The sequence below is a fragment of the Vulpes lagopus genome, chromosome 1 (genome assembly GCF_018345385.1).
Source record: "Vulpes lagopus strain Blue_001 chromosome 1, ASM1834538v1, whole genome shotgun sequence".
NCBI lineage: Eukaryota > Metazoa > Chordata > Mammalia > Carnivora > Canidae > Vulpes > Vulpes lagopus.
Genome location: NC_054824.1, coordinates 148578445 through 148606192, shown reverse-complemented (window position 1 = coordinate 148606192; position 27748 = coordinate 148578445). Strand labels below are relative to the sequence as shown.

Sequence of the window (27748 nt, the reverse complement as noted above, 5' to 3'; positions counted from 1 at the left end):
CCTCAAAAAAAAGAATCAGAAACAGTCCTCTCTCCCACAGAGTTACAAAATCTGGATTACAATTCAATGTCAGAAAGCCAATTCAGAAGCACTATTATACAGCTACTGGTGGCTCTAGAAAAAACCATAAAGGACTCAAGAGACTTCATGACTGCAGAATTTAGATCCAATCAGGCAGAAATTAAAAATCAATTAAATGAGATGCAATCCAAGCTAGAAGTCCTAACGACGAGGCTTAACGAGGTGGAAGAACGAGTGAGTGACATAGAAGACAAGTTGATGGCAAAGAGGGAAACTGAGGAAAAAAGAGACATAAAATTAAAAGACCATGAGGATAGATTAAGGGAAATAAATGACAGCCTGAGGAAGAAAAACCTACGTCTAATTGGGGTTCCCGAAGGCGCCGAAAGGGCCAGAGGGCCAGAATATGTATTTGAACAAATCCTAGCTGAAAACTTTCCGAATCTGGGAAGGGAAACAGGCATTCAGACCCAGGAAATCGAGAGATCCCCCCCTAAAATCAATAAAAACCGCTCAACACCTCGACATTTAATAGTGAAGCTTGCAAATTCCAAAGATAAGGAGAAGATCCTTAAAGCAGCAAGAGAAAAAAAGTCCCTGACTTTTATGGGGAGGAATATTAGGGTAACAGCAGACCTCTCCACAGAGACCTGGCAGGCCAGAAAGGGCTGGCAGGATATATTGAGGGTCCTAAATGAGAAGAACATGCAACCAAGAATACTTTATCCAGCAAGGCTCTCATTCAAAATGGAAGGAGAGAGAAAAAATAAAAAATAAAAAACAAAAAACAACAACAAACAAAAAAACAAAACGGAAGGAGAGATAAAGAGCTTCCAAGACAGGCAGGAACTGAAAGAATATGTGACCTCCAAACCAGCTCTGCAAGAAATTTTAAGGGGGACTCTTAAAATTCCCCTTTAAGAAGAAGTTCAGTGGAACAATCCACAAAAACAAGGACTGAATAGATATCATGATGACACGAAACTCATATCTGTCAATAGTAACTCTGAACGTGAATGGGCTTAATGACCCCATCAAAAGGCGCAGGGTATCAGACTGGATAAAAAAGCAGGACCCATCTATTTGCTGTACACAAGAGACTCATTTTAGACAGAAGGACACCTACAACCTGAAAATAAAAGGTTGGAGAAACATTTACCATTCTAATGGTCCTCAAAGAAAGCAGGGGTAGCCATCCTTATATCAGATAAACTAAAATTTACCCTGAAGACTGTAGTGAGAGATGAAGAGGGTCACTATCTCATACTTAAAGGATCTATCCAACAAGAGGACTGAACAATCCTCAATATATATGCCCCGAATGTGGGAGCTGCCAAATATTTAAACCAATTAATAACCAAACTGAAGAAATACTTTGATAATAATACACTTATACTTGGTGACTTCAATCTAGCTCTTTCTACCCTCGATAGGTCTTCTAAGCACAGCATCTCCAAAGAAACGAGAGCTTTAAATGACACACTGGACCAGATGGATTTCACAGATATCTACAGAACTTTACATCCAAACTCAACTGAATACACATTCTTCTCAAGTGCACATGGAACTTTCTCCAGAATAGACCACATACTGGGTCACAAATCGGGTCTGAACCGATACCAAAAGATTGGGATAGTCCCCTGTGTATTCTCAGACCATAATGCCTTGAAATTAGAACTTAATCACAACAAGAAGTTTGGAAGGACCACAAACACGTGGAGGTTAAGGACCATCCTGCTAAAAGATGAAAAGGTCAACCAGGAAATTAAGGAAGAATTAAAAAAATTCATGGAAACTAATGAGAATGAAGATACAACCGTTCAAAATCTTTGGGATGCAGCAAAAGCAGTCCTGAGGGGGAAATACATCACAATACAAGCATCCATTCAAAAACTGGAAAGAGCTCAAATACAAAAGCTAACCTTACACATAAAGGAACTAGAGAAAAAGCAGCAAATGGACCCCACCCCCAGCAGAAGAAGACAGTTAATTAAAATTCGAGCAGAACTAAATGAAATCGAGACCAAAAGAACTGTGGAACAGATCAACAGAACCAGGAGTTGGTTCTTTGAAAGAGTTAATAAGATAGATAAACCATTAGCCAACCTTGTTAAAAAGAAGAGAGAGAAGACTCAAATTAATAAAATCATGAATGAGAAAGGAGAGATCACTACCAAAACCAAGGAAATACAAACGATTTAAAAAACATATTATGAACAGCTATACGCCAATAAATTAGGAAATCTAGAAGAAATGGACGCATTCCTGGAAAGCCACAAACTACCAAAACTGGAGCAGGAAGAAATAGAAAACCTGAACAGGCCAATAACCAGAGAGGAAATTGAAGCAGTCATCAAAAACCTCCCAAGACACAAGAGTCCAGGGCCAGATGGCTTCCCAGGAGAATTCTATCAAACGTTTAAAGAAGAAATCATAACTATTCTACTAAAGCTGTTTGGAAAGATAGAAAGCGATGGAGTACTTCCAAATTCGTTCTATGAGGCCAGCATCACCTTAATTCCGAAACCAGACAAAGATCCCACCAAAAAGGAGAATTACAGACCAATATCCCTGATGAACATGGATGCAAAAATTCTCAAAAAGATACTAGCCAATAGGATCCAACAACACATTAAGAAAATTATTCACCACGACCAAGTAGGATTTATCCCCGGGACACAAGGCTGGTTCAACACTCGTAAAACAATCAATGTGATTCATCATATCAGCAAGAGAAAAACCAAGAACCATATGATACTCTCATTAGATGCAGAGAAAGCATTTGACAAAATACAGCATCCATTCCTGATCAAAACACTTCAGTGTGTTGGGATAGAGGGAACTTTCCTCAACATCTTAAAAGCCATCTACGAAAAGCCCACAGCAAATATCATTCTCAATGGGGAAGCACTGGGAGCCTTTCCCCTAAGATCAGGAACAAGACAGGGATGTCCACTCTCACCACTGCTATTCAACATAGTACTGGAAGTCCTCGCCTCAGCAATCAGACAACAAAAAGACATTAAAGGCATTCAAATTGGCAAAGAAGAAGTCAAACTCTCCCTCTTCGCCGATGACATGATACTCTACATAGAAAACCCAAAAGCCTCCACCCCCAGATTGCTAGAACTCATACAGCAATTTGGTAGCGTGGCAGGATACAAAATCAATGCCCAGAAATCAATGGCATTTCTATACACTAACAATGAGACTGAAGAAAGAGAAATTAAGGAGTCAATCCCATTTACAATTGCACCCAAAAGCATAAGATACCTAGGAATAAACCTAACCAAAGAGGTAAAGGATCTATACCCTAAAAACTATAGAACACTTCTGAAAGAAATCGAGGAAGACACAAAGAGATGGAAAAATATTCCATGCTCATGGATTGGAAGAATTAATATTGTAAAAATGTCAATGTTACCCAGGGCAATTTACACGTTTAATGCAATCCCTATCAAAATACCATGGACTTTCTTCAGAGAGTTAGAACAAATTATTTTAAGATTTGTGTGGAATCAGAAAAGACCCCGAATAGCCAGGGGAATTTTAAAAAAGAAAACCATAGCGGGGGGCATCACAATACCAGATTTCAGGTTGTACTACAAAGCTGTGGTCATCAAGACAGTGTGGTACTGGCACAAAAACAGACACATAGATCAATGGAACAGAATAGAGAATCCAGAAGTGGACCCTCAACTTTATGGTCAACTAATATTCGATAAAGGAGGAAAGACTATCCATTGGAAGAAAGACAGTCTCTTCAATAAATGGTGTTGGGAAAATTGGACATCCACATGCAGAAGAATGAAACTGGACCACTCTCTTGCACCATACACAAAGATAAACTCAAAATGGATGAGAGATCTAAATGTGAGACAAGATTCCATCAAAATCCTAGAGGAGAACACAGGCAACACCCTTTTTGAGCTCGGCCACAGTAACTTCTTGCAAGATACATCCACAAAGGCAAAAGAAACAAAAGCAAAAATGAAATATTGGGACTTCATCAAGATAAGAAGCTTTTGCACAGCAAACGATAGTCAACAAAACTAAAAGACAACCTACAGAATGGGAGAAGAGATTTGCAAATGACATATCAGATAAAGGGCTAGTTTCCAAAATCTATAAAGAACTTATTAAACTCAACACCAAAGAAACAAACAATCCAATCATGAAATGGGCAAAAGACATGAAGAGAAATCTCACAGAGGAAGACATGGACATGGCCAACATGCACATGAGAAAATGCTCTGCATCACTTGCCATCAGGGAAATACAAATCAAAACCACAATGAGATACCACCTCACACCAGTGAGAATGGGAAAAATTAACAAGGCAGGAAACCACAAATGCTGGAGAGGATGCGGAGAAAAGGGAACCCTCTTACACTGTTGGTGGGAATGTGAACTGGCGCAGCCACTCTGGAAAACTGTGTGGAGGTTCCTCAAAGAGTTAAAAATAGACCTGCCCTATGACCCAGCAATTGCACTGTTGGGGATTTACCCCAAAGATTCAGATGCAATGAAACGCCGGGACACCTGCACCCCGATGTTTCTAGCAGCAATTTCCACAATAGCCAAACTGTGGAAGGAGCCTCGGTGTCCATCGAAAGATGAATGGATAAAGAAGATGTGGTTTATATATACAATGGAATATTACTCAGCCATTAGAAACGACAAATACCCACCATTTGCTTCAACATGGATGGAACTGGAGGGTATTATGCTGAGTGAAGTAAGTCAATTGGAGAAGGACAGTGTATGTTCTCATTCATTTGGGGAATATAAATAATAGTGAAAGGGAATATAAAGGAAGGGAAAAGTAATGTGTGGGAAATATCAGGAAGGGAGACAGAACATAAAGACTCCTAACTCTGGGAAATGAACTAGGGGTGGTGGAAGGGGAGGAGGGCAGGGGGTGGAGGGGAATGGGTGACGGGCACTGAGGGGGACACTTGACGGGATGAGCACTGGGTGTTTTTCTGTATGTTGATAAATTGAACACCAATAAAAATTAATTTATAAAAAAAAGAAAAAAGACTTCATCAAAATTAAAAACTTTGTGCTTTAAAAGACACCATCAAGAAAATTTGCATGTTATCTAATAAGGAATTGTATCTATCCAGAACCGCTCAATGTAAAAAGATAACCCAACTTAAAAATGAGTAAGAGATCTAGATAGACATTCAAAGAGGATACGCTAATGGACAATAATATGAAGATACTTGACATTCTTCATCATCAGGGAACTGCAATTCAAAACCACAGGACATCACTTCACACCTAGAATGGCTATAATACAGACTGGTAACTGGGTTGGACTGAAGAAAGTGGAATCCTCATACACGGGCTGGTGGGGTATACCCCTGGTACAGCTGGCTTTGGAAAATCTGTCAGTTCCTGAAATTACTACTCCGTGACTCAGCAATTCCATGCCTGGGTATAAAACCAAAAGAAATAAAAACATGCATCCACACAAAAACTTACACGTGAGTTTATAGCAGCATTATTTCCTGCAGAAACCAAAATAAGGCTGTGGAGAAAGCCAACACAACTCAAACATCCACTGAAGAATGGATTAAACAAAATGTGCATGTCCACACAATGGGGTATGATCCAGTCCACAAAGAAATGAAATTTTGATCCATGTTACAACATGGACAGACCTTGAAACCATTATGCTAAGTCACAAGACCAACCCCATTCACCTGACCTGTACAGAACAGGCAAATATGTACAGACTAAGGTTAGATTACCAGTTGCTTAGAACTAAAGGGATAAGGATGGTCAAGCTAACTGGCAGATTCTTGAGGTGATGAAAATTTTAGTTCTGAAAATGGTGAAAATGGCATGAATCTGTGAATCTACTAAAAAGTACTGGATGGTACACTTTAAGGGAGGGAACTATATAGTATGTGAACTATCTCAATAAAACCATTCACAAAAAATTATAGCAGGGGCACCTGGGTGGCTCAGTTGGGCATCCGACTCTTGGTTTTGGCTCAGGTCGTTGTGATCTTGCTGTTGTGAGATCAACCTCTGCACTCACTGTAGTCTGTGTGACTCTCTGCTACCAGCCCCTTCTCCCCCCACATATGGTCTCTCTCTCAAGAAAAAATTATACTGGCTACCATCAAGACTCCTTATTCATCAAAGCAGTGTGTTGATTTGCACGTTATTTCACCTAGGTTTTAGAACCGGTAAGCCTGCGGGATTCAACATCTCCACTTTGCACGTAAGGAAACCAAGGCTCAGAGAGTTTAGCACCTTCTTGGGTGAGAAACCCAAGTTCATCTGACCTCAGATTGTGCTTCAAAGGCTCCTGAGAAAGTGCTTCCTCTTATCAGAGTCTCACCAAGTTGGTGCTCCGACCTCACAATGAGGATAAAGCTAGGAAGTCAGAGATTAAGAGTCCAGGCCACCTGGAGGTGCTCCAGTTGTCCGGGGGTGATCCCTAACTGTTCACCCTCAGGTCTGCTCTCCTCCTTGCTACAGGCTAGCCAACAGTGTGGGTGGGATACAATCAAATGCAGTATTTTTGATGAGGGGACCTAAAAGCCATGTAATTGAGTGCCTACTTGCTCCCCCCATACTGTAAAACTTATAGTTGCTGCCACAGTAGTAAAGGCCAGTGAAAAATACCCCTGGAACAAGTACTTTCAGCGTATTGACGTGTTTGATTACAAAATTGTTTTATTTCCTCCTTTTTCTTGGTTGAAACATTAAACTCCTCACAGTTCTTGGGCTCCTGGTTTGATCAGGAGCCTAAGCCCTGATGAGCTGCGACACTTGAGGTTGTCTGGTTATGTGCATAAAGCTATCCAGTACTATACCTGCTGGGCTGCTGAAGCATTTCCTGCCATGCAGATAAATGCCAGGGCACAGGAAATCACTGACACCAACTGAAAACATGCAACATAATCTTAAAAACCGATGGAGAAAAAGCGTCAGGTTGAACAATCTCCAAGTGGGAAACCAGACCTGATACGTGGTCCCCATTACGTTCATCGTATGCCACTCAACACTGGTCACTGACCAGTATGCCCTTGGACATTGTTCTATCTAGCATATTTTTGTCCAAACCTTACTTGCCCCTCGGGTCATCTGAAACGCCTCCCTCTGCAGAGTCTTCACGACCTAGCCAGGTAGAATTGACTAGAACTGATCCATCTCTGGGGGCCCAGACTATTTGCCTTACCACTGTGGTACGTGCTGCCACTACTTAACTTACATGATAAGACTGATAGCTGCTTTGTAACCTATCTGCAGCACAGTGTTTGATGCATAGCAGTCGGAAGTTTGCTGACTGGGTCAATTGTTCAGAATTATCTTAAAATTTTTAACTAATGCATGGATAATCAGAGATTACTACAAGGTTCCAGAACAAGCGTAATCTCTATTTTATCCTATGGTGTTGTAGCAACACTGTTGAATGAGTAGTTGGGAGTGCAAGTACTCTTCTTAAAAATAGCACGTATTTCCATTCATCAACCCGCACTGGTTTAAGAAATTATTAACTTGACAGTACGCTTCTCTCATCAATGTTTTTATTGAGCTACTTGTGCAAAGGAATGAGGTTACGTGTTTACTAATTATGCAGAGATCTTTAAGTTACTCGTTTAACAAGTTCATTTAAATAAATTCAATAATTCCATCAGTGACAAGCAGCTTGAATACACGTTTGGTAACTATCATTGGAAAATGAAGAAAATGCAAGTCCTGGTCAAAGTTCCAACAAGGTGGTGGAGCTTTCACCATCACTGACCTGACTGAACGGCCGCACCCGTACCGCTACTCTCACAGTGTCGATACCTGGCAGGGGCGTCGTCGGCATTTCCCATCACTTGTGGTGTTTATTTGGTAGAAAAATAAGGTGGAAAGCACAGTGCTTCTGCTTCACTCGAAAACATTACAAGCTTAGCCAACACAAGCAGTTTGTTTCGAGACAATCAATTATTAATGGTCCATTCATTACATACTATCCATTACTGGTTATAAATTATTTTACAACACTTACTTATTGATGAGTTTTACAGGCTGTCATCAAGCATCACTTAACTGCACCAGTCGTACTCACACAACAATGTCTTATTTTTCTTTTCCTTCCCTGCCTCATACGCTTCCCCCATCCTCAGTAGTCTGTGCCTGAGGTCTTATGAAAATGTGTCAGTTTTCAAACCTGAATATTAAGGATTTCTGAGGTTTAATAGGAAGCTCTTTTACAGCAAGAATATTATAAAATTTGTTCAGATTTCTCATTCTATGGTTACGAGGCACGCACAAGGTGCACCTAGTAGCCATGACGCAGATTTGTTTGACATTTCCCTACCTTCTTAGACCTTCCTAAAGAAATGGCTAGTGAGCAGTGAACCGGTCAATCTAACCTGGATGATTAGTCTCTGAGGAACTCAGAGACTTTAAAGGTAAAGAGCCTTTAAGCTTGCTGAATAAGAAATGCCAACATTGTATTTAACCAATGCATTACTTGGAAAATTACTCATTTGAGGTAGAATATACAAAATCTGTTAAAACTAAAAAAAGCGGCAGAATTACATGCCCATAATTTGATTTCAACATAGTAACAGGCAAAAAAATATATATATATATACATTTTATGATTAGAAATCTCAATCATAGGAGCAAAGTGCATAAATTATAAAATAGCAATTTAAAAAAAAAAACATCAACAGTTCTTCAGTCATCCTCATTTTAAGGCTGAATACCTTTAACTGTAGCGAAAGAAAATGGGACCGATGCCTACTTGCATTATAAAATCATTATTAAAACAGAAATCCCTTCTCAAAAAGCTAACAGACACAAACTACTGTGAAGTATACACTTTATTTAACATTCCAGTAGTAAGCCATATTTACATATTATATAAATGTATGAAGTCTTAATATAAAATAGAAAAACTGCCCAGACTAAAAGAATCACACTCCTTATGGAGTTATTTTACTTATTGAAGACCTTTTGTTTACAAAAATTTACAGTAATTTATACAAATTATTTTCTTCCAAATTAACGATTTTTAATAATCCACACAATTCTGATGATTTTACAAAATGGTGTTCATTAAAAAGTTGAAAAAAAATTAGAGCATTTTTCTGCGTAAAACTTGCTTTGGAAAGGAGGACAGCTTCTTCCTGCCCCTTCCTGGAGCTCTTCCTGGTGCTGCTGTTGCTCTTTTAGGCTTGCTCTGAACTTCGTCAATCGGGCTTGGCAAGGGAGAAATCAGCCGAATTTTCACAGGAGGAGGTGACCAGTTACCTTCTTCTTTGATTCTGAAAACAAAAACCAAAACAAAACAAAAACAATTCGAGTAAGAATAAACATATTATGATATAAACTAGAATCCACTTCGCAATTAAATTAAGAAAAAGGACATTTAGGAGCAGCAGCCTCTCCTGGTGCTTTGGTTTTATCATTGTTTTCTGTCATATAAGCTAACTGGAAGCTGAACAAAGTCTTCACATGACATTGGTGCCAAGAGAGCCCAGCAGGCCTGTGACGTGTGTGAGAAACAGCAACTCACACACTAGTGATCAGTGAGTGTGTCTACTTTCACGATATTAAAGTTTCCTACATACAAATAAAGCCAAATGCCATGGAAACAGTGTTATTAATTACAGACCAAAGTCTCATTCAGTTTTTAAAGTAAGCTCAAGTGGATTTACTTTGTACTTTTATGAAATTCAACCACGGCTAAGAATATACCTAGAGAAATTTCCCCATGAATAAATGTAAGATTTTAAGTTTATAATTATTTTTATTAATAGTTATCTACCTTTATTAAGCAGAGGGTTAAACATCTCACTGCCCTCCCCCTAATCCACTGCGCACAGAAGTACCTCCACGACCCTTCCTTAAAAACGATGGATGGGCTTTCACTGCTGTGTGGAGAGACCTGCCTTCTGTGGTGAGATCCAGCCATCTCCAGGAACCACTGTGCATAAATGCCCCTAAGAATCACCTTTTTCTAAAGAGCTTAATTTCTCTAAGACTCTTCACAAATCCAATCTATGAAACAAAATGGACAAAGATTACGGCATAAAAAAGGGCGTACTTGCTTGCTTGTCTCGTCTTTGCAGTCCTGGTTGCTTTCACTTTTGGCCTTCCCACACTTTCTACTGATGGAGCATCATCTTCCTATGGGTTAAAAAATTTAAAAGATAAATTATAAGGGAATACTTGAAACCTAAGTAGAATTAGTTCTATCCCAAGTCAAGGAATACAGCCAAACAGGGCTACTGAACTCAGACCTAACAGGTCCCTTTCATCTTTAGCAGAGACTCCAGTCATTTTAGGGGTGCTCTCTATCCCTGTCCCCACACACCCAGTTCATCTCCAAGGCATGTATTTTTCACGTGTAACGTGTCCTTGCTTCTGTCCAAATCCCAGTTCTCTTCATCTTTCATCAAGACCACCAGAGACTAGTTTTCCTCCCTATAATTTATTTTGTACTTCCTTGAATGTGCACATGGCTGTTTACCAGTGTGTAAGCAACCTCCACCCTACTCCCACCCACTGCCAGGCCTCTGGCCTCTGCAACCCACTGTCTTCTCTTCCAGGGATGCCTGTTTGCTTTATCTTCTGTCTATAGGGTTATTTGTGCATAACTGATTCTTTCCATACTGTGAAGTAATTAGGTGTGTTTCCAGTTTTTCAATTAAATTGAGCTCCTGAAAGGCAAAGTATCTGACCAAGTCATCTCTTTGCCCCTGCAGAGTAACCAGAGCACAGCAGACAGTTTAAGAAATCTTATGAATGAATCTTGTTAAAAACCAGGGTCTTCTTCTCAATCCCTGAACTGTTTTTATTTTAAGGTTATGTGCAATCAGGTGATATGGTCTGTATGTGACATCCTGGAGAGTCAGGAACCTCTGTTTTACATAGATCTGTTTTAGACCATTCTGATGAGACACTAAAGGTTAAAAGCCTTTCCCCTTTGGGTAATCGAAACTGCAACTTCCAGGAACACACCATCAGTGACATATCGCAGATGTGTCCAAATGGGAGGGTCCCTAGAAGCACAGACAAGGGGATCAGGGGCTTTTGGTATAAATGTCTGCACTTCGAAAATAGATTTACTTAGGAAACACTGCCAAAACAAAGAACATGTTTAAATAAGCATGCAGATAAAATCCATTTCTTACCAGTTCATCTCCAGCTCTGGATGTGTTAGATGTGGTTTTCCGCCTGGTCCTTAAAGCAGGAGGTGAGAAGACAAACCGAGAAGATAAATCTGAAACTAATTCTTGCAGCTGGGCTGGAGCCTCTATTTTTTTCCCTAAAGAAAGGCAGGGAGAAAAATAAAATAGCACACACTGTATCCATGTTCATCTATATACACCTCAGTATCTTTTTTTTTCTTTTTTGAAAAGTTTGGAACAAATGACACATATCAGGAAGACATGGGGAGACACTGGCATCCTGTGGCAGCCATGCCAGGGTGAGAGTAACCACATGGCAAACCCAATGTCCAGGAACATTTAATGCTCCAGACTAAAGAGTGCTACATTATATAAATAAAATACAAAAAGGGAACTCAGAATTTTATCATCTCACTAGTTTTAATCTTTACTGCTCTTCAAACACTCTTGGGAAGGAAAGCATCAATCTTATATATAGGAGCTGAGCTAGTTTGCTTCATAATCCCTCCTGTTCCAGAAGCAAGGTTTTTATTTACAAAATTATTTTCAAAGAAGACTCAAGTTTTTTCCTTCCAGCTCATTCTGAGCTAGTTATTCGGGTCAAATAACAACTGAAAAGTTCACATCATAAAGGGAAAAAAGCAAGCAGAAAAACTAATTAGCATAGAAGAACAGGCTGACAGGAGAATATTCCATAAATAAAAATGGCTTAATTAAGAACAGATTCAAAACATACACAGGCTTTATCTCAGAGTTTGTTTTCACCATGGGGTCTCCATACTAACAGCAAGTAGCAATGTACTTATGACAGTGGCAGCTGAAAGCGTCCACCACAGGTTAAATCCCAGCTTTTGGATTGGGCAAATTAGTTAAACCCCTCTGTGCCTCAGTTTCTATAAAGTGGGATTAATAATAGAACCTATAGAATTACCATGAAGATCAGAGGATCTTAACAGCATTGGGTGACACACAGTAAGCATTTTATAGATGTCTGCATTTGTTATGAGGTTACTATTTCAAGAATTTATTTTTTATTTATTTTTTTTTTCAAGAATTTACAGTCATGAAATAAATTCTCAGTCTAGTTGAGCTGTTATTTCACCCACCAGTACCTATAGAATTACCATGAAGATCAGAGGATCTTAACAGCATTGGGTGACACACAATAAGCATTTTATAGATGTCTGCATTTGTTATGAGGTTACTATTTCAAGAATTTACAGTCATGAAATAAATTCTCAGTCTAGTTGAGCTGTTATTTCACCCACCAGGACAGTCAAAACTTCTGTGAGACATCAAATTCTGCTTTTAAAGCACAGGATTCTTAAGAAACACTCGAGGTGAGGTCAGATCTAAAACTCATCTCTGCTGCCAGTTGATAAGGGGAAGACACAGAAATAGTTGGGGGTGCTGGTGGAAATCTTCCCCTTTTAGTGTCATAAAGAAATGTATCTAGGTTCTCTCCGGGAAATTAAAACATTGTTTTTCCTCTTTCTAGGTGACCTAAAGCAACAGCTGCTCTGGCTTTTCAAAGACCAGCCCATGTTCACCTACAGTTTCCCCTACATATCAAAGAAATAAATAAGGAAATAAAAACACCCACTATCAGTGCAAACATGCTCGGCCTTGACTGTTTCTTCCACTGGCTTCACTGAGCCAGGTAAGACTTTAGGATACTTCTTGGCAGGTTAATTCCCCATCCTCCTCTCTACGTCTCCTGAGGGTAATTTTTGATGGCTAGGCTTCCAGAGTTCCAAAGCACTAGCTTCAAAACCGGGGATGTGGGCAGCCCAGGTGACTCAGCGGTTTAGCGCCACCTTCAGCCCAGAATCAAGTCCCACGTCAGGCTCCCTGAATTGGAGCCTGCTTCTCCTCTCTGCCTCTCTCTCTGTCTCTCATAGGTAAATAAATAAAAATCTAAAAAATTAAAAATTAAAAAAAAAACAGGGATGAACTGGTGAAGAGCCGGACTCAGCAGCCAGCAGGTGGGCTCACCCACTCGTGCTGGGTGGCATGAGTGCTCAGGAACTGCAACCTCCCCTCACTATAGAAGAGTACCCACACCTCACTGCTGACTTAACATCCACCCCTGTTTAGCCTCAGGCACAGCATAGCCTTCTTAAATACCTGCTGCTATAGTGACGGAAATTAGATGAGATCCAGGGATATGTCAAGTGTGACATTCTCTTGACCAGGAAAACACCTCTAACTAAACTCATAAGACGGATGTTTGGCTGCCTTCTGGTCATACAGTATCTCTGTGCCCCTTTCTCTGTACTTCTGACAACCCTGCTGCTCCCCCCCCCAAGCCCTCCACCCCCTGCCAAAAGAACTTTAAGAATACAACTTAAATGGGCACATGGGCCAGAGGCACAGGAAAAGTGTGGAAGCTGTAACCAGAGGGTGAAAGAACAGAGAAGGCTGGGTATGGTGGTGACCACTTTGTTATGAGAATGCTGCAGGACAGGCCCTGTTCCCTTCATCCTAAAAATGAGAATACCAGATTCAGAAAAGTTAAATGACTTGCTGCCCAGCTACTAAGTGGCAGAAATGAGAGATCTCAGTCCCCAATTTCTCATCCTCATCCCTTCTGATGGGAGAAGATACCTGTTTTTAATACTAGAAAATCTGCAAACAATCCAAATAGCTAACAGAAGAACGTATGAGCAGCTGTGGCCCATCAGCCAGATGCACTGCCACCCAAGAACCCTATCTGTGGGTAAGTAACCAAAGAAAATCATGAATACCTGGTTTTTGAAGAGGATTTAAGAGTATCAAAATGCTCATGGAGGGGGGAGACACAGCAGAATAGGTATCTACTGATTCACAAACTGGCTTGTTGGATTTTTTAAAAAACTACACATGCAAATGGAACAAATCTGTGAGTACTGCTTATGGGTCCTTCAGCTGACTAGATATACACTGAATTTCAAATTTTCTATGGCAAGCATGTATTTTATTACAGAAATGAGCAGTAGTTCATGGGCACAGAGGTCACAAGTATGTCAAGATGACAAAGATCAGAATTACTAAGACGTTTGCTATCTACTCCAAAATAACACACCATTTCTGTGTTTGCTATACTTTCTAAGTCACGAGGAGAATACAAAAGAACTGTGTCAATGACCTTCTGCTACCTGTGCTGCATTTGATTTAAAATATATCTGATCTAACAGCTTAGTCAAATGAGCTAAAATCGCACACGTTTCCGCATTTCCATCACTGCTGTTCTGCTCCAAGTATGGGCATGACCTCCCTTTCCTCACATTGTGAAAAGCTGAATCATACAGCACCACCAAATCCCACATCAAAGATCTATTTTTTAAAAAACCGGGATGGAGGGGTGGGGAGGGGGAGATGGACCTCCTGCAACTACAAATTATTTTTGTAAAACAAATGATCAATTTGATGACCCCTCCTTTCCTGGTCTTGGGCTATGTAACTGAAACGAATGACTGCATAAGTAACAACACACTTAAAAAGGTGTTTGCAGAGTGAATGCTGAATACAGAACATTTTCAGTTTGCAGATTTTCTTGCAGCTTTTCTTGTGGCCCTCAAGTCACAAGGCAACTAACTACAGGATGTTCACTGATGCATTTAAAAGTACACATAATAGGGTCTCCTGGGGGGCTCAGTGGCTGAAGCATCTGCCTTTGGCTCCGGTCATGATCTCAGGGTCCTGGGATGGAGCCCCAAGTCAGGCTGCCTGCTCAGCAGGGAGTCTGCTTCTCCCTCTCCCTCTGCTCCTTCTCATTCTCTCTCAAATAAAAGATTTAAAAAAATTTTTTTAGGGATGCCTGGGTGGCTGAGTGTCTGTCTGCCTTTGGCTCAGGGCGTGGTCCTGCAATTCCGGGATCGAGTCCTACACAGTCCTACAGTGCTTTTCCCTCTGTGACTCTCATGAACAAAGAAAAAAAAAAATTAAGCACATGCAATAGTTTTGAAACGCTTAAGTCAATACAACAAAGTCACCCAACTTTTCTTATAAAGTCCCTGAGCTGCTTGCTGAAATTCAAATGTTCAACCTTAAGCAAACAACTACATTTTGTTCACCTAGTCATTTTTAGCACATCTGCAAAGAATGACCAACCCTAATAGGTTCTGTTCAGCTACACCAGTGTCAACATTTCCTTCATCACCTTTAGACTCTCTTACTGCTTGATTCCCTGAAAGACCCCCCCCCCAAATCCTTTTTTTTTTTTTTTTTTTTTTTTAATTTTTTTTTATTTATGATGGGAACACAGTGAGAGAGAGAGGCAGAGACACAGGCAGAGGGAGAAGCAGGCTCCATGCACCGGGAGCCCGACGTGGGATTCGATCCCGGATCTCCAGGATCACGCCCTGGGCCAAAGGCAAGCGCCAAACCGCTGCGCCACCCAGGGATCCCCCCCCCCCCAAATCCTAATAGCACAGATAAAGACTAAGATAACTTCACCCTCGGGGGAGTCATGTCAGCTCTGTGGGGAGGTATGCACTATACCAACCCAAGGATACAAATGCGAGCTCATCAGTATCAATGAGGGAGGCCAGACATGCAGCCGTGCCAATTTACTGGCAGCAGGGAGGAGGCATTTAAATAATTTCTGTATCCTAATCAAGAAAATTCTATTACTCCTTCTCTTCAAAACAATCTGAGGTTGCAGATATCCGCTGTGACATGAGCCAAACACAGCAGCACTTAGATTAAAAGTGCTGATTCTATCTGGGGAGAAACTGAGTCACCTATGTCAGGGCAGAATGAAGAGAAATGGTATTATTCTAGAAGGTTAGTGTCAAGTGACTTAGGGCTTAAAGAGTGATCCAAAAAATTCCTGAATCTAAAGGTACACTTTGAAATAAAAAAATCTTTAAATTTTACTACTTAATTCTAAGCGAGTATTTTCTTTTGGGGGCGGGTGGGTGAGGAAGGAATTCCCTGTAACTCCTAATCATTTTTAGGAGAAATAATTCCGGTCTTAAAAGGAATCAAATTATGCTTTGAACAACAGAATTTTAAGCTGAAGACTGAACGAGATGCGAATTGTGCTTAGAATATAAAAGAAGTACCTTTCTCTTTCCTTGGAACCTTTGACACAGGAGTCGAGAACACAAACTCATTTTTTGGTTCAGAAAGGTCAGGAAATGAGACAGCCTTGCTGGACCGAGTCCTCGTGCGGCGGGAAGATTTAGGTGGAGCAGCTGCGGCAAGGGCCTTTTCTTCCGGGTTTTCCGTTTCCATGGTGGCCGTCTCTTCATCTATGCCCTGAAATGTGTCCGTGTGGCTGGGATCTTCCACCTTTTCTGTAAGCTTCTTCCTAGAGCCCACAGCAAAGTCTGCAGTTGGCACTAATGCAGATTTTTCTAAAGCTGCTTTTGCAACATCAGTTTTTCTTTTAGCTGGGGTGTTTTGGGTCGACCTCCTCTGGCTGCTGAGAGCTCCTGACCTCCTCTTGGGACTTCTCACTTCCTTAACAGCCTTAGATCCGGCATCTTCAGGTGGATTTTTTCTCGGCCTACCACGTTTCCTAGGTCCACCAAACTCTGCCTGAAGACATGGCTGGGATGCATCGAATCTGGACTCTTCTGGGACATCTAGCGTGCTACTTTCCCTCTTTGTAGAACCTCTGTCAGGCTCAACAGGCGGGGGCTGGTCCATGGACTTTTCATCTGGCTTAAGTTCTTTACTTACAGAAGCTTCTAGATTAGCACTCCTCAATTTTCTGGTACTTCCGCTGGGACGGTCTACTTTACTAACTTTCAGATCTAGATCTACCATTTCAACACCTTCCAGATAGTCTATGGATTTTTTAATTCCTTTAGAAGTCTTTTTTTTGGTAACAGATGAAAGGTTAGTTTCTCTATCGGGTTTATGTGGTGTCTTCTTAGAAGCTTCTCGAGTGGCACTTCTCAATTTTCTGGTACTTCCGCTAATGCGACGAGCTACTTTACTAACTTTCAGATCTAAATCTACCATTTCAACAGTTTCCTGATATTCTACAGATTTTTTAATTCCTTTAGGAGTCTTTTTTGTGACAGATGAAAGCTTCATTTTTTCAGCTGCTGTTTCCAGCAGCTGAGAGGATTTTACCCTCCTTAGTTTGCTATCTGGAGTAACTGCTAAGCCCTGTTCCAGAGGAGGATCACTTTCTAACGTGTCTTGGTCTTCTCTTCTTTTCCTTCCTCTCCTAGGAGTCACAAAATTTTGAGGTATTTGCTGGTTCTGAGATACAACTTTGACAGAAGGTGCTTCAGAACAGGCACCTTCAGAAGCCTCAGAAATTTCTTTCCTTTTCCGAGTCCTCCTAATATCTGAAAGTCCTGGTGTGTCAGGAGCTGTGACAGCTGTGGAATCTTCCTGTCCTGCTGATCTGACACCCAGGTTCTGGACACGTCCTCTCCTGCGAGTTCTGGAGGAAATCGTGTCATCAAGCTGGCTCATGTTTATAGTCACTGTACTTGTTTCCTGAACAGTCTTCAACGTAGATTTGACTACCTTGCTGACAACCCTTTGGCTTATTAAAGGTATGTTTTCGTGAATGGACTGCTGTTCCACTGAATCTGAAGTAATTTCTTTACTTCTTGTATCTTTAATTACATCTAATAAGTTTTCTGCAATTGCTACTTTAATTGGTTCAGGCACATATGGTAAGGTCTCTACCTTTTGGGACTCCCAATCACTAGTTCTGACCGGTGGCAGCCCTGCCACGCATCCAGGGCCACTATTTTCCTCGCTGCATACAGGTTTTTCCTCGGCTGCTGCGTTTGCTGCCGGAGCTAACACATTAGATGCTGCAGAATCCCCTGCTTCCAATTCTCCTTCTTCACCTTCCAGTATCAAGGTAAAGTTGCTCTGAGCCCCAAAAAGTTCCCCTTCTACTTCGGCAACGTCACACTCAGCAGAGTCTTTATTATCAGGTAAGTCACAAAACTGTTGCTCAATGGTATCAAAATTATATTGGAGCTTAAGAGTCCCTGCGGGGTACAACTCACTAAATGAAAGACTCCTAGCCTCGTGTCCTGAATCTTGAACTCTGAGCTCTTCATGTTCAGTCACCTAAAACGAATTAAAGATAAGAGACTGATTAAAGAATTTTAATGTGTACATTTACTTTAACCTAAAGCATAAAGTTTTTTTTAACAATCGCCTCACCCTTGGTATATGAATTGTTAAACATAAACTACATTTGATATGGCATATACTTATGGGTTTACTTTCTAAAACATCCATTTAAGCAATCAGACATTATTACTCAGTCAAAATAACTAGGCAGAAAAAGATTCTGAGATTCTGAATGGAATTAAAATAGAAATTCCACATTTCCCAAGCTAAAAAAAGACAGTCTTTACAAAACTTTGAAAATTATTATGATGCTAATTTAAGGACTTATTCTGTTCTCACCCGAGAAAAAATATTAACTGGAGAAAAAGAAACAACCCCCAAATTGTGTTTTATTTAATGGTAATCCCCAAATTACCTAACTAACCACACTTTTTTTTTCTAAACAGCATGATCCCCATAAGGTTGAAGAAGAATTCACCTACATAAGCTCCCTTGGGCTAGACTCAATCCTCTTCCCTTTGCTGGGGCTGCATAAACCATGAAATTCCTAAGGCTTTCAAGTTCAGTACCTCTCCTGCAAGGGTTTGGTGGAAGAAGGAATGGTCCTTGCATTTACCTTTTGGTAAGGGAGGGGGAGAAAAAGGAGGAGGCAGAAAGTAACAGAGATCTCCTGACCAAGAAGGTAGAACATTACCACCCACCTAGACAACGACATTCCCACTCCCCAAACATCCAGTGAGATGAAGACGGGAAATACCCAGAAATGAGGATTCTCACTCATGCCATGCCCACAATTTTTATTAGCTTCCCAGCTGAAGGAATGGGGACTTTATCCATCCATTTTACAGTGAGAATACTCATGAAAATGAATATGGACAACCGTGACACTTTTATGAGTTAAGAAACTTCCCAAATACCACACAATCACATTTCTATAAATGTTAGAAGAGGTGTTTTTTATCTTACATTCATTTATCATATAAAGTTGCCTATTGATATTAAAAGAAACATGGAATTTTTAGAAACCATCAAGTCATATTAAGTACAAAAAAAAAAAAAGAAAAAAGAAAGGAAGAAAAGAGAAAAAAGAAAAGAAAAAAGAAAAGAAAAAAGGAAAGAAAAGAAAAGAAATCCTTTCTCATGTTATGAAAGTTAAACACCAGCCAGGTGATGATCACTCTCCTACAAGTACGCATGGGGGGAAAATCCTGTCTAACGGTATTCAATTATTTTCAAATGCTCCAAATAGTTTTGCTGTCATATTTGTCTCAGTATCTGTTTTCTCATGGCTAAAAGAACTTCCATTTGAACCAGATACTCAGCAAACATTAAATTGTTAAAATTCTGACTTCTTTAACATAGGCTTTTTGGTTTTCATGAAAAACAATTTCTCACTTAAAGGATGTGTTCTTTTATATTCCACAAGATATTTACATGCTTTCTCTAACATACACTATTATAAAGAGGTTTTTACACAGTAGTCAAATAAATGAATGCATTAGGTTTAAACTATGGCTTGAAACCCACTAAACCAAAGCTAACAACGAAATAAAAAATTAATTTTTTACATGAATTTCTTGAGGATCAGGAGAATCATCAGGAACGGGAGGCTGTGCTTCTGGAAAGTCGACACTTGCTTTCAGGACACCGGGTCCTACTTTGTGATCTTCTTGTAAGTTCAAGATTCCTTCCTGGTCAGGCTTATGTTCCGAGATAACAGGACTTGCAGGGACAGCAAGCCCAGAGTCTCCACTGTCATCGGGCCCATGGGCCACAGCTAAAACAAAAACAAAAAGACATACACATTATCTGGGAAGCAACAGAAAGACAAAGGTGTATCGTACTTGAGAATATTTCCTTCAACTGTCCTAATGCCCAATAGTCTCTTACTTCTCAAAGGGGAAGGGCCTGTGAGGGTTTGTGTATTAACAGTTTAAATAATATGTATTCACTTTTCTACAAACACTAAGATAAATTTTATATTTAAAAATGACAACATTGGGGTTTGTTGCTTGCTTTTCTTTTCAACTCAGGTGTAATTCCTGCCCTTAATGTGAAAATTCCGTCTCAGGACAACTGCTCTGAGGAGCCCAGATGTCCGCTTCCTGTTTTGTTGGCCTGGAAATCGTGTTTCTAGGGGGATGAGTGACAACCAGCTCTTCCTGCTGAGCAGGATGGAATGACAAGAGGAACCTGCCTCTGGACTTTATCTTGCTGTGAAAGGGACAAGATCTCTCTCCTTTGGCAGAAAGCATCCAAATGGCCACAAATATACTCTACCACTTAAAAAAACGAGAGGGCAACAGCTCATTAAAACAAAACCCTCATTTTTTACCTTCCTCTTTGCCAAAGTTTTCTGTCATTATAGCACTCATAATTTTATGTCATTTGAAGGAAACCCAACACATTTTGGGGTGGAGGAAGGGAGGGGAATCTAACGTCATTAAAATAAAAAACTCTTTAGTGTTTAAGAAACTAAAAGGGGTTTTGTTTGCTTGTTTGTTTTAAAGTAAGCTCCATTCCCAGGGTGAAGCCCAACACAGGGCAGGAGCTTAACAACCCTGAGATCATGACCTGAGTGGAAATCAAGAGTCAGGCGGGCTCAACTGACTGAGAAGCACCCCTAAAATGGAATAATTCTAAAGTCAAAGTAACATACACATTGATTGTTACCTGCTCTAAATGCAGAGGTACAGGTCTCAACAGATATTAGTCCTTCGTCTAAAACTGGCACCTGGGATTTCAGGGTGAGGATTTTCCTTTAGAAACAGAAATATATACGTTAGCGTGTAAGAAGGTCTCAGCTGCTTCTCCCTCCTCTAACCCTGGCTCTTTCTGCTACGTGTCATTTTGGTAATGAAACGTGAGGTTCAGAGAACTTAATATCACCCATGTTCATTTTGAATAACACTATAAAATTTATAAGTCAATATACCAAGTAATGGTACATTTGGTATTCCCATTTTCTAATATTTTACTTTGTTGGCAACAGTGGCATGGCCTTACACTACAAATAAAATTATTTTAATCTTTTTTTTTTTTAAGATTTATTTATTCACAGAGATGCAGAGAGAGGGCCAGAGACACAGGCAGTGGGAGAAGCAGGCTCCATGCAGGGAGCCTGATGTGGGACTCTATCCTGGGTCCCCAGGATCACGCCGCGAGCCAAAGGCGGCGCTAAACGGATGAGCCACCCGGGATGCCCATTAAATTATTTTAAACTGCTGGTCGACATAAATTACACTTATGCCAGTTTTTAACTAGCTGTAAGTACATTCTTTTTTTTTTTTTAATTTATTCATGAGAGACACACAGAGAGAGACACAGGCAGAGGGAGAAGCAGGCTCCATGCAGGGAGCCTGATGTGGGACTCGATCCTGGGTCTCCAGGATCATGCCCTGAGCCAAAGGCGGTGCTGAACCGCTGAGCCACCACCTGGGCTGCCCCTGTGAGCACATTCTTAAATAAGTGTATTCGATATTATGGAGTTATTTCCTGTATACTCAGTAAAATCAGGGTCAGTATTTTAGTATTATCTGGAAAGGGTATGAAAAAAGACACAGTGGGAGACCAATGGGACCTAAAAAAAAACCCTACATTTTGGAAATATAGGGACAGTGATCCCTTATTTTCAATTGGCCCTCTACCAAAATCTAATGAAAACATGCGGATTTTTTTTAAATGGACAAATAAAATTATAAATTCAAGAAAAAGCATACATTTGGAATATATATCTACATTTCTTTTTAAGATTTTTATTTATTTATTCATGAGAGACAGAGAGAGGCAGAGACACAGGCAGAGGGAGAAGCAGGCTCCATGCAGGGAGCCTGATGTGGGATTTGACCTCAGGTCTCCAGGATCAGGCCCTAGGCTGAAGGTGGCACTAAACCGCTGAGCCACCAGGGCTACCCTGTATACATTTTAAATATATATATATATTTAAATATATACATATATTTAAAAAAAAAATATATATATATATTTAAAGATTTTATCTGAGAGAGAGAGCATGAGCAGGGGTGTGGGGACAGGTAGAGGGAGCAGATTCCCTCTACCTGAGCAAGGAGCCCAATGCAGGGCTGGATCCCAGGACCCTGAGATCATGACCTGGGCTGAAAGCAGACCTTTAACTGACTGAGCCGCCCCAAGCACCCTTATAGTGTATTATTAAGACTTATCTCTGTGTCACAATGTTAGGATAACTAAGAACCAACAACTAATAAATTTATATTTAAAAAGAACATAGGCTTGTCACGATGGTGACTATTCGCCCAGATAACTGGTGACCACAAAGTTTGTCAGGTGATTCTTCCTGCTTTGTAATTGTTGAAATTCTCTGTCAAATCCATTGCAATAAATATTATTTTCATTAAAATTCAAGAAACATTAGAATTAAATAATAAAACAATCCAGATAATCCTTTTATATTGTTTCTTCCCATGTTTTCTATAGAGGCCTAGCAAAAATTCCAGCTAATTAGGGTTTCTCTCATCTCCTAAGTGAAGGACACGATCGAGTTCAATGCATGAGGGGTGACTATTATGATACTGATATTCATGGGTGGTACGTGAACTCCCTTAGGACTTACAAAGCAATGAACTCTTTATGGTATCTTAAATGACCATGTTTTATGTAGATCAATCTTAGTAAATCACTCTTACTACTTCGTGATAAGCAAAGCTGCAACTTTTCTCTATCCTCTAGAACAGAGCTGCTCTAAGTCATGACATGCAAGGTGTCCAGCCTTACAATGACAGGGGGAGGTTTTGCCAGATGGCCAATCACTTCATTGATTAGTTCAGCTGACTTTTCAGGAAAGGAAGTTGTGTGCTGGTTTATATCCCAATACAAGCTGCTTGTCTTGTTGCAGGCCATAAACTGTTTGGGACCTGGCATTAGGTTGTTAGACCACACTGAGCAGCACTGACCTATGTCATCTAGAGTAATTCCTGCATGCATAAACATTAAATAAAACTAACCAGGAACGTAACAGTTCAAGCAGTCATTAAAAACGAAGAACTGCTGGAGTCTTATATTTACCAAATGTAGGGAACAAAATGCCTCTGAGCCATGTCCCTCGTCCTCCATATCTTGGTTCTGCAGGAAACCCATCCCACCAACCTGAAACCATGGAAACCAGGGCATGGAGGAACGCATGGCTGTAAGTGAAACTTCTGATCTTCAACAAAAACACAATCACCAAAGAATATAAAAGGAGAGCTGCCTCCATTCACCATGACTTTGTATATTCAGGAAATGTCTAATATCATTCTAAGACTTTAACGACAACTACTACATAACACACACTTGTACAAATGAATGTCCTTCATAACAGGAACCATTACCAAAGTGGGAATGCCCAAGGTCGAAATAAAAGCTACTCTATGCACAGACCGTGAAGCTATCAGTTCACCACTTCATCACACTGTTATTAACAGTTGGAGCTTTCCCTACTAACTTACCGTTCATGAGCTGGCGGTACACAGAGGGAAGCTTCCACTCCTGGAATGCGGTGTAAGTGATTTAAGTCTGAAAGTACCTCCTCTGCAACCAAGAGGTTCTTTGTCTCTGCATCGTCTATGGTGCCTACAAATCATGCATGAAGAATATTTACGATAACTTATGCCTGATGTTTAGCAAGCACTCAGGATCTTTCTTGGGTGATTACTTATTAACAAGCTTGCTGGATCTGCTTTTTTGTACTTTTAGGTTTTCTCCCTTGGCCTCAGAATGCCAACAGATTCTTCTAGTAGTCTGAACCCAGTCAAGAACCCCCCAACCTACCACTTCTTTCACTTGTGGCTTAACCTGCAAGTGTCATACATGGATTGGCTCAGTCCTTAATAATCAAAGTGGTAGAACTATTACTCCCATTTTACAGATGAGGAAACAGAAGCATAAAGTTACTGCTTATCCCAGGCCTAGTAATAGCTGAGATTCAAATCTGGCCTTTTTCACCCAATAGTCTGTGCTATATAATCCCCCCCCATGAAACGTTAAGACATTAATATTCTATCTGAGACTGCCTAATCTTTTTAGGAATAACTAATGAAGATACTGTCATAAACATCCTCATCTGTTTCATGATTTAAATATTTTAGTGGAACAGAGCATGTCCAGACTGATGTATACTTGGAGACAGATGCCATTCACGAGGACAGTCCTAGGCTCTTAGACCAATTAATAAAGCTTGTGTTTATTACATTAGAGACATCATAGCCCCAAAGAAACTAGTATGACACAGATTTTTATCAAAGTATTTACCTTTACAGATTTAAAGTTAGGAATGACCTTTACATATGTTTGTTAAAACTGTGTGGGGGCACAAGACTAAATTCTGATCCAATTCTAAGCCACATCTCTCCCCTCTCTCTGGTGTTTCCTTGGCCTCTTCCATGCCTCCTGTAGAAGCACTTTCCTAACTACACTCCAAGTGCTTGTTCGTTTATATATAGTCCACCAGGCTCTAAATGATAGGCGGGCAGGTGCCATGTCTGCTGTATGCACTGTCAGATCCTCAACATGGACCACACACATGTGGGAGCGCACCTGTTCCACAGACAGAAGGAAACATAAAGACTCTAAGTTTGTGGGCCTCTAGATACTTGTTCTGATTGTCCGGTGATTATTTTGGAGCTAGGGATGGTACTGCTGGACCTGGTTTCTGAGCAGCTTTCGAGAAAGCTGAGGCTTCTGGACAAGTTAGAAACTGTAGGAACAACCTAGGCTATATAGAGTTAGTATTATTACTTCTCAGAGCTCTAAGAGGGCCTTAGGCATATGCATTGTGTCTAGAACCTAGGACACTGTAATCATGTCATTCTTGGATCCTGATGCTTTTCTTCAGTGGAAAGAATTCTAGAACACATCTTATGAATGAAGACCAGGAAAAGAGTTCTTACCTGCCTGTTTCTCCAGGTCTGGAGAAGCCCCTTCTGACTCAAGCACATCTTTATCACTGTCCTTCTTCGTTGGTTCAGCTACGTTAATGATTAGCTCCACAGAAGAGCTCACTGGCTTGGAGGCCACGAAAATACCTTCCAGGTCTCCTGGTGATGGTGCATCCTGATACTCCAAGGTGGTCTGGTCTGACTTGGTTGAAGCTCCGCTACTTTCTCTGCTCATATCCAGTTTCTCCAAACTCTGAGAAGGAGTGTCCTGTGACCTCACTTCTGCTTCCTGATGGTCCTTTTCAGGACTATTCATTGAAAAGTCTGTTATCTTAGCTTTGCTCTTCAGCCATTCACTTTTTGCTGGAACTCCACATTTCTGGAGAGGTGTAGTAACAGAGAGTCTTGTTTTGCTGTCATCTGCACCCTAGTCAAGTAAAAGGTTTTGAAAAAAAAATTCACCAGGAGAAATCAGCTAAGTCTAAGCTCTCCATCTGATCATTCCCACCTGTCCTATGTTTGGTATTTCTCTAGACAGTCACTCAAAACTCACTTATTCTAAATCCATTCTCTCCAGATACGTGGCTGAAAGTTAATGGTTGTTACTGTGTCCTTGATTGGGAATAGAACAGGATTTCCTAAAGACTAAAAACAGAATAGGCAAGATGACCCACTCCCACCACATGGATTCCTAATAACCTACAATAGAGCTTTGATGAAATACCATCTCAATAGACACCCAATAAGGAACTTTAGTAAGAAAGCCACTACAACATAAGGTAAAGAACATGGACTAAGGAATTACAAGGTCTTGACCAAATAGCCATTTGATTATAGGCAATTTACTTGGTGCTTCTGGGTCCTCTTTTAAAGGTTCACTTGTAAATGATGAGTTTGGCTCAGCCAGTCAATGCCATGAGATTCTTTCTGAACTAATAATATTTTCCGATTTTTATTTTTGTGTTGTGTGTTCCCACCCCCCCATTTCATGCCTATCAATGAAATTATATAAAAAAATCTATAGTCATCTTATTTGAATTGATTTATCTGGGGCTCCTGGGTGGTTCAGTCAGTGAAGCATCAGCCTTCGGCTAAGGTCATGATCTCAGAGTCCTGGGATCAAGCCCCATGTCAGGCTCCCTGCTCAGTGGGGAGTCTGGTTCTTCTCCTTCTGCCCCTCCTCCTGCTCATCCTCGCTCTCAAAAAAAGATTTATCTTACCTTTTACTTGTAAAAGCTAATACAGTCTTCATTTGTTTCAACTATTATCAAACTTACTCCAGCAGTCTGTTTGGAGGCCATGTCTTCTTCCATGAATGAGATTCTAGTTTCCTTAAGCCGTAATGGAGGGGTGACAGACCTTCCAGGTGACAGAGAGGGAGATGGTAAAGGCGGTGTTCGGAGACCAGACCTTAAGATGGACTGAGGAGTGAACTCGGCAAATCCAGAGGAAGTAACCGACATGGCCAAAGTCTTAGCTCTCTGCAACAAAGAATGAAGGCCACCACCAGTGTTTGTAAACACCGCTTACATGAGGATAGATGGAGTAAACTGAGTCACAAGGCTACCTGTGTACTCATCTCCAATAAACATACCAACATAAAGTTTCATTACCAATTACTGGAAAGAAAATACAAAATTCTACTCAGACATTTCTATACCTAAGGTTACAAAACCTAAAACTATGTCCATTCTAAAGGTCTTGCTTATTCTCAGTTTAAGTTCAACTTAAAAAAGAGGAAAAAGAGTACAGAGAGAAATTATTGAGTGGATGCCTATAAAACTTTAGTCAGGTGAAGAGATAGGACAGTGCATATAGAAAAGAATTGAGCTTAATTAGAGCAAGTTAATACAAAATGATGAGCCTGACTTTAAGAATGTCATAAAAAATATCATCTCATCACAGGAATCCAACAATAACTGATTACTTATGAGAATCCTGAGGATTTATCAATTAATAAAAATAATCAGCATAGACACTGTTCAGCAGCAACCATTCCTTCACTTCACTTCTCCCCTAAAGCAGATAGCTGTAACCCACTAGATACATTTCAATATTATACTCATGTTTTTTTCTAGACTGTTTCTGGTGGCAGGCACAAAATTACTCCTTGATTTGGAGAATATAAAATGTGATTTTTTTAAAAGGATGAAAACAGGAATCACAGCCCTGGAGAGTAAATATCAGGTATTTTAATAAGCTCCTCAACCTTCTTTTAGTAATTATTTTAGGACTGACATTTGTTGAACTATCTTTTAATCACTTTGAAAAGTAAGAATCCCCTGGCTTCAGTCTCCACACTGACTATCCAGAAACAATGGAAAGAAATGAAGGTGGAGTACTTCCAGAACTCCATCCAGAACACTGGATAAGTTGCCAGCACACAACAGATTGAAACCATTCTGACAACGGGATGGGGAAAAGGTGCCCACTCCCTGCCACCACAAGTCTAGTTTTATGGTTTCCCATTTAATAGTTTATCAGAGATGGTGAAGGAAAAGGAATTTAAGACAGATAGACTGCTAGGAAGAAGGAGTAACAGTGCAGTTTCATCAAAGGAGAGAATAAATAAAAAGGAACCTGAGAACTAAAGCATCTGACATAAGAAGGAAGAAACAGCAGCATGGGAGAAGAAAC

General features: G+C 40.3%; 1 protein-coding gene across 5 annotated transcripts in view; it reads right to left on the bottom strand.

Annotated features, from left to right (window-relative positions):
• Positions 1-7554: 7554 nt before the first annotated feature.
• Positions 7555-27748, bottom strand: part of AHCTF1 (AT-hook containing transcription factor 1) — a 79156-nt gene continuing 58962 nt past the window's right edge. For all 5 annotated transcript variants that reach the window (XM_041750515.1, XM_041750525.1, XM_041750542.1 and 2 more), the window contains 9 exons: positions 26389-26592; positions 25124-25538; positions 23684-23807; positions 20892-20977; positions 19787-19995; positions 16226-18212; positions 11181-11314; positions 10091-10173; positions 7555-9308 (listed from right to left, as the gene is read on the bottom strand). In XM_041750515.1, coding sequence (XP_041606449.1) covers positions 9119-9308; positions 10091-10173; positions 11181-11314; positions 16226-18212; positions 19787-19995; positions 20892-20977; positions 23684-23807; positions 25124-25538; positions 26389-26592 — 3432 coding nt within the window. In that variant the 3' untranslated portion in view covers positions 7555-9118. The remainder of the gene's footprint in view (positions 9309-10090; positions 10174-11180; positions 11315-16225; positions 18213-19786; positions 19996-20891; positions 20978-23683; positions 23808-25123; positions 25539-26388; positions 26593-27748) is intronic.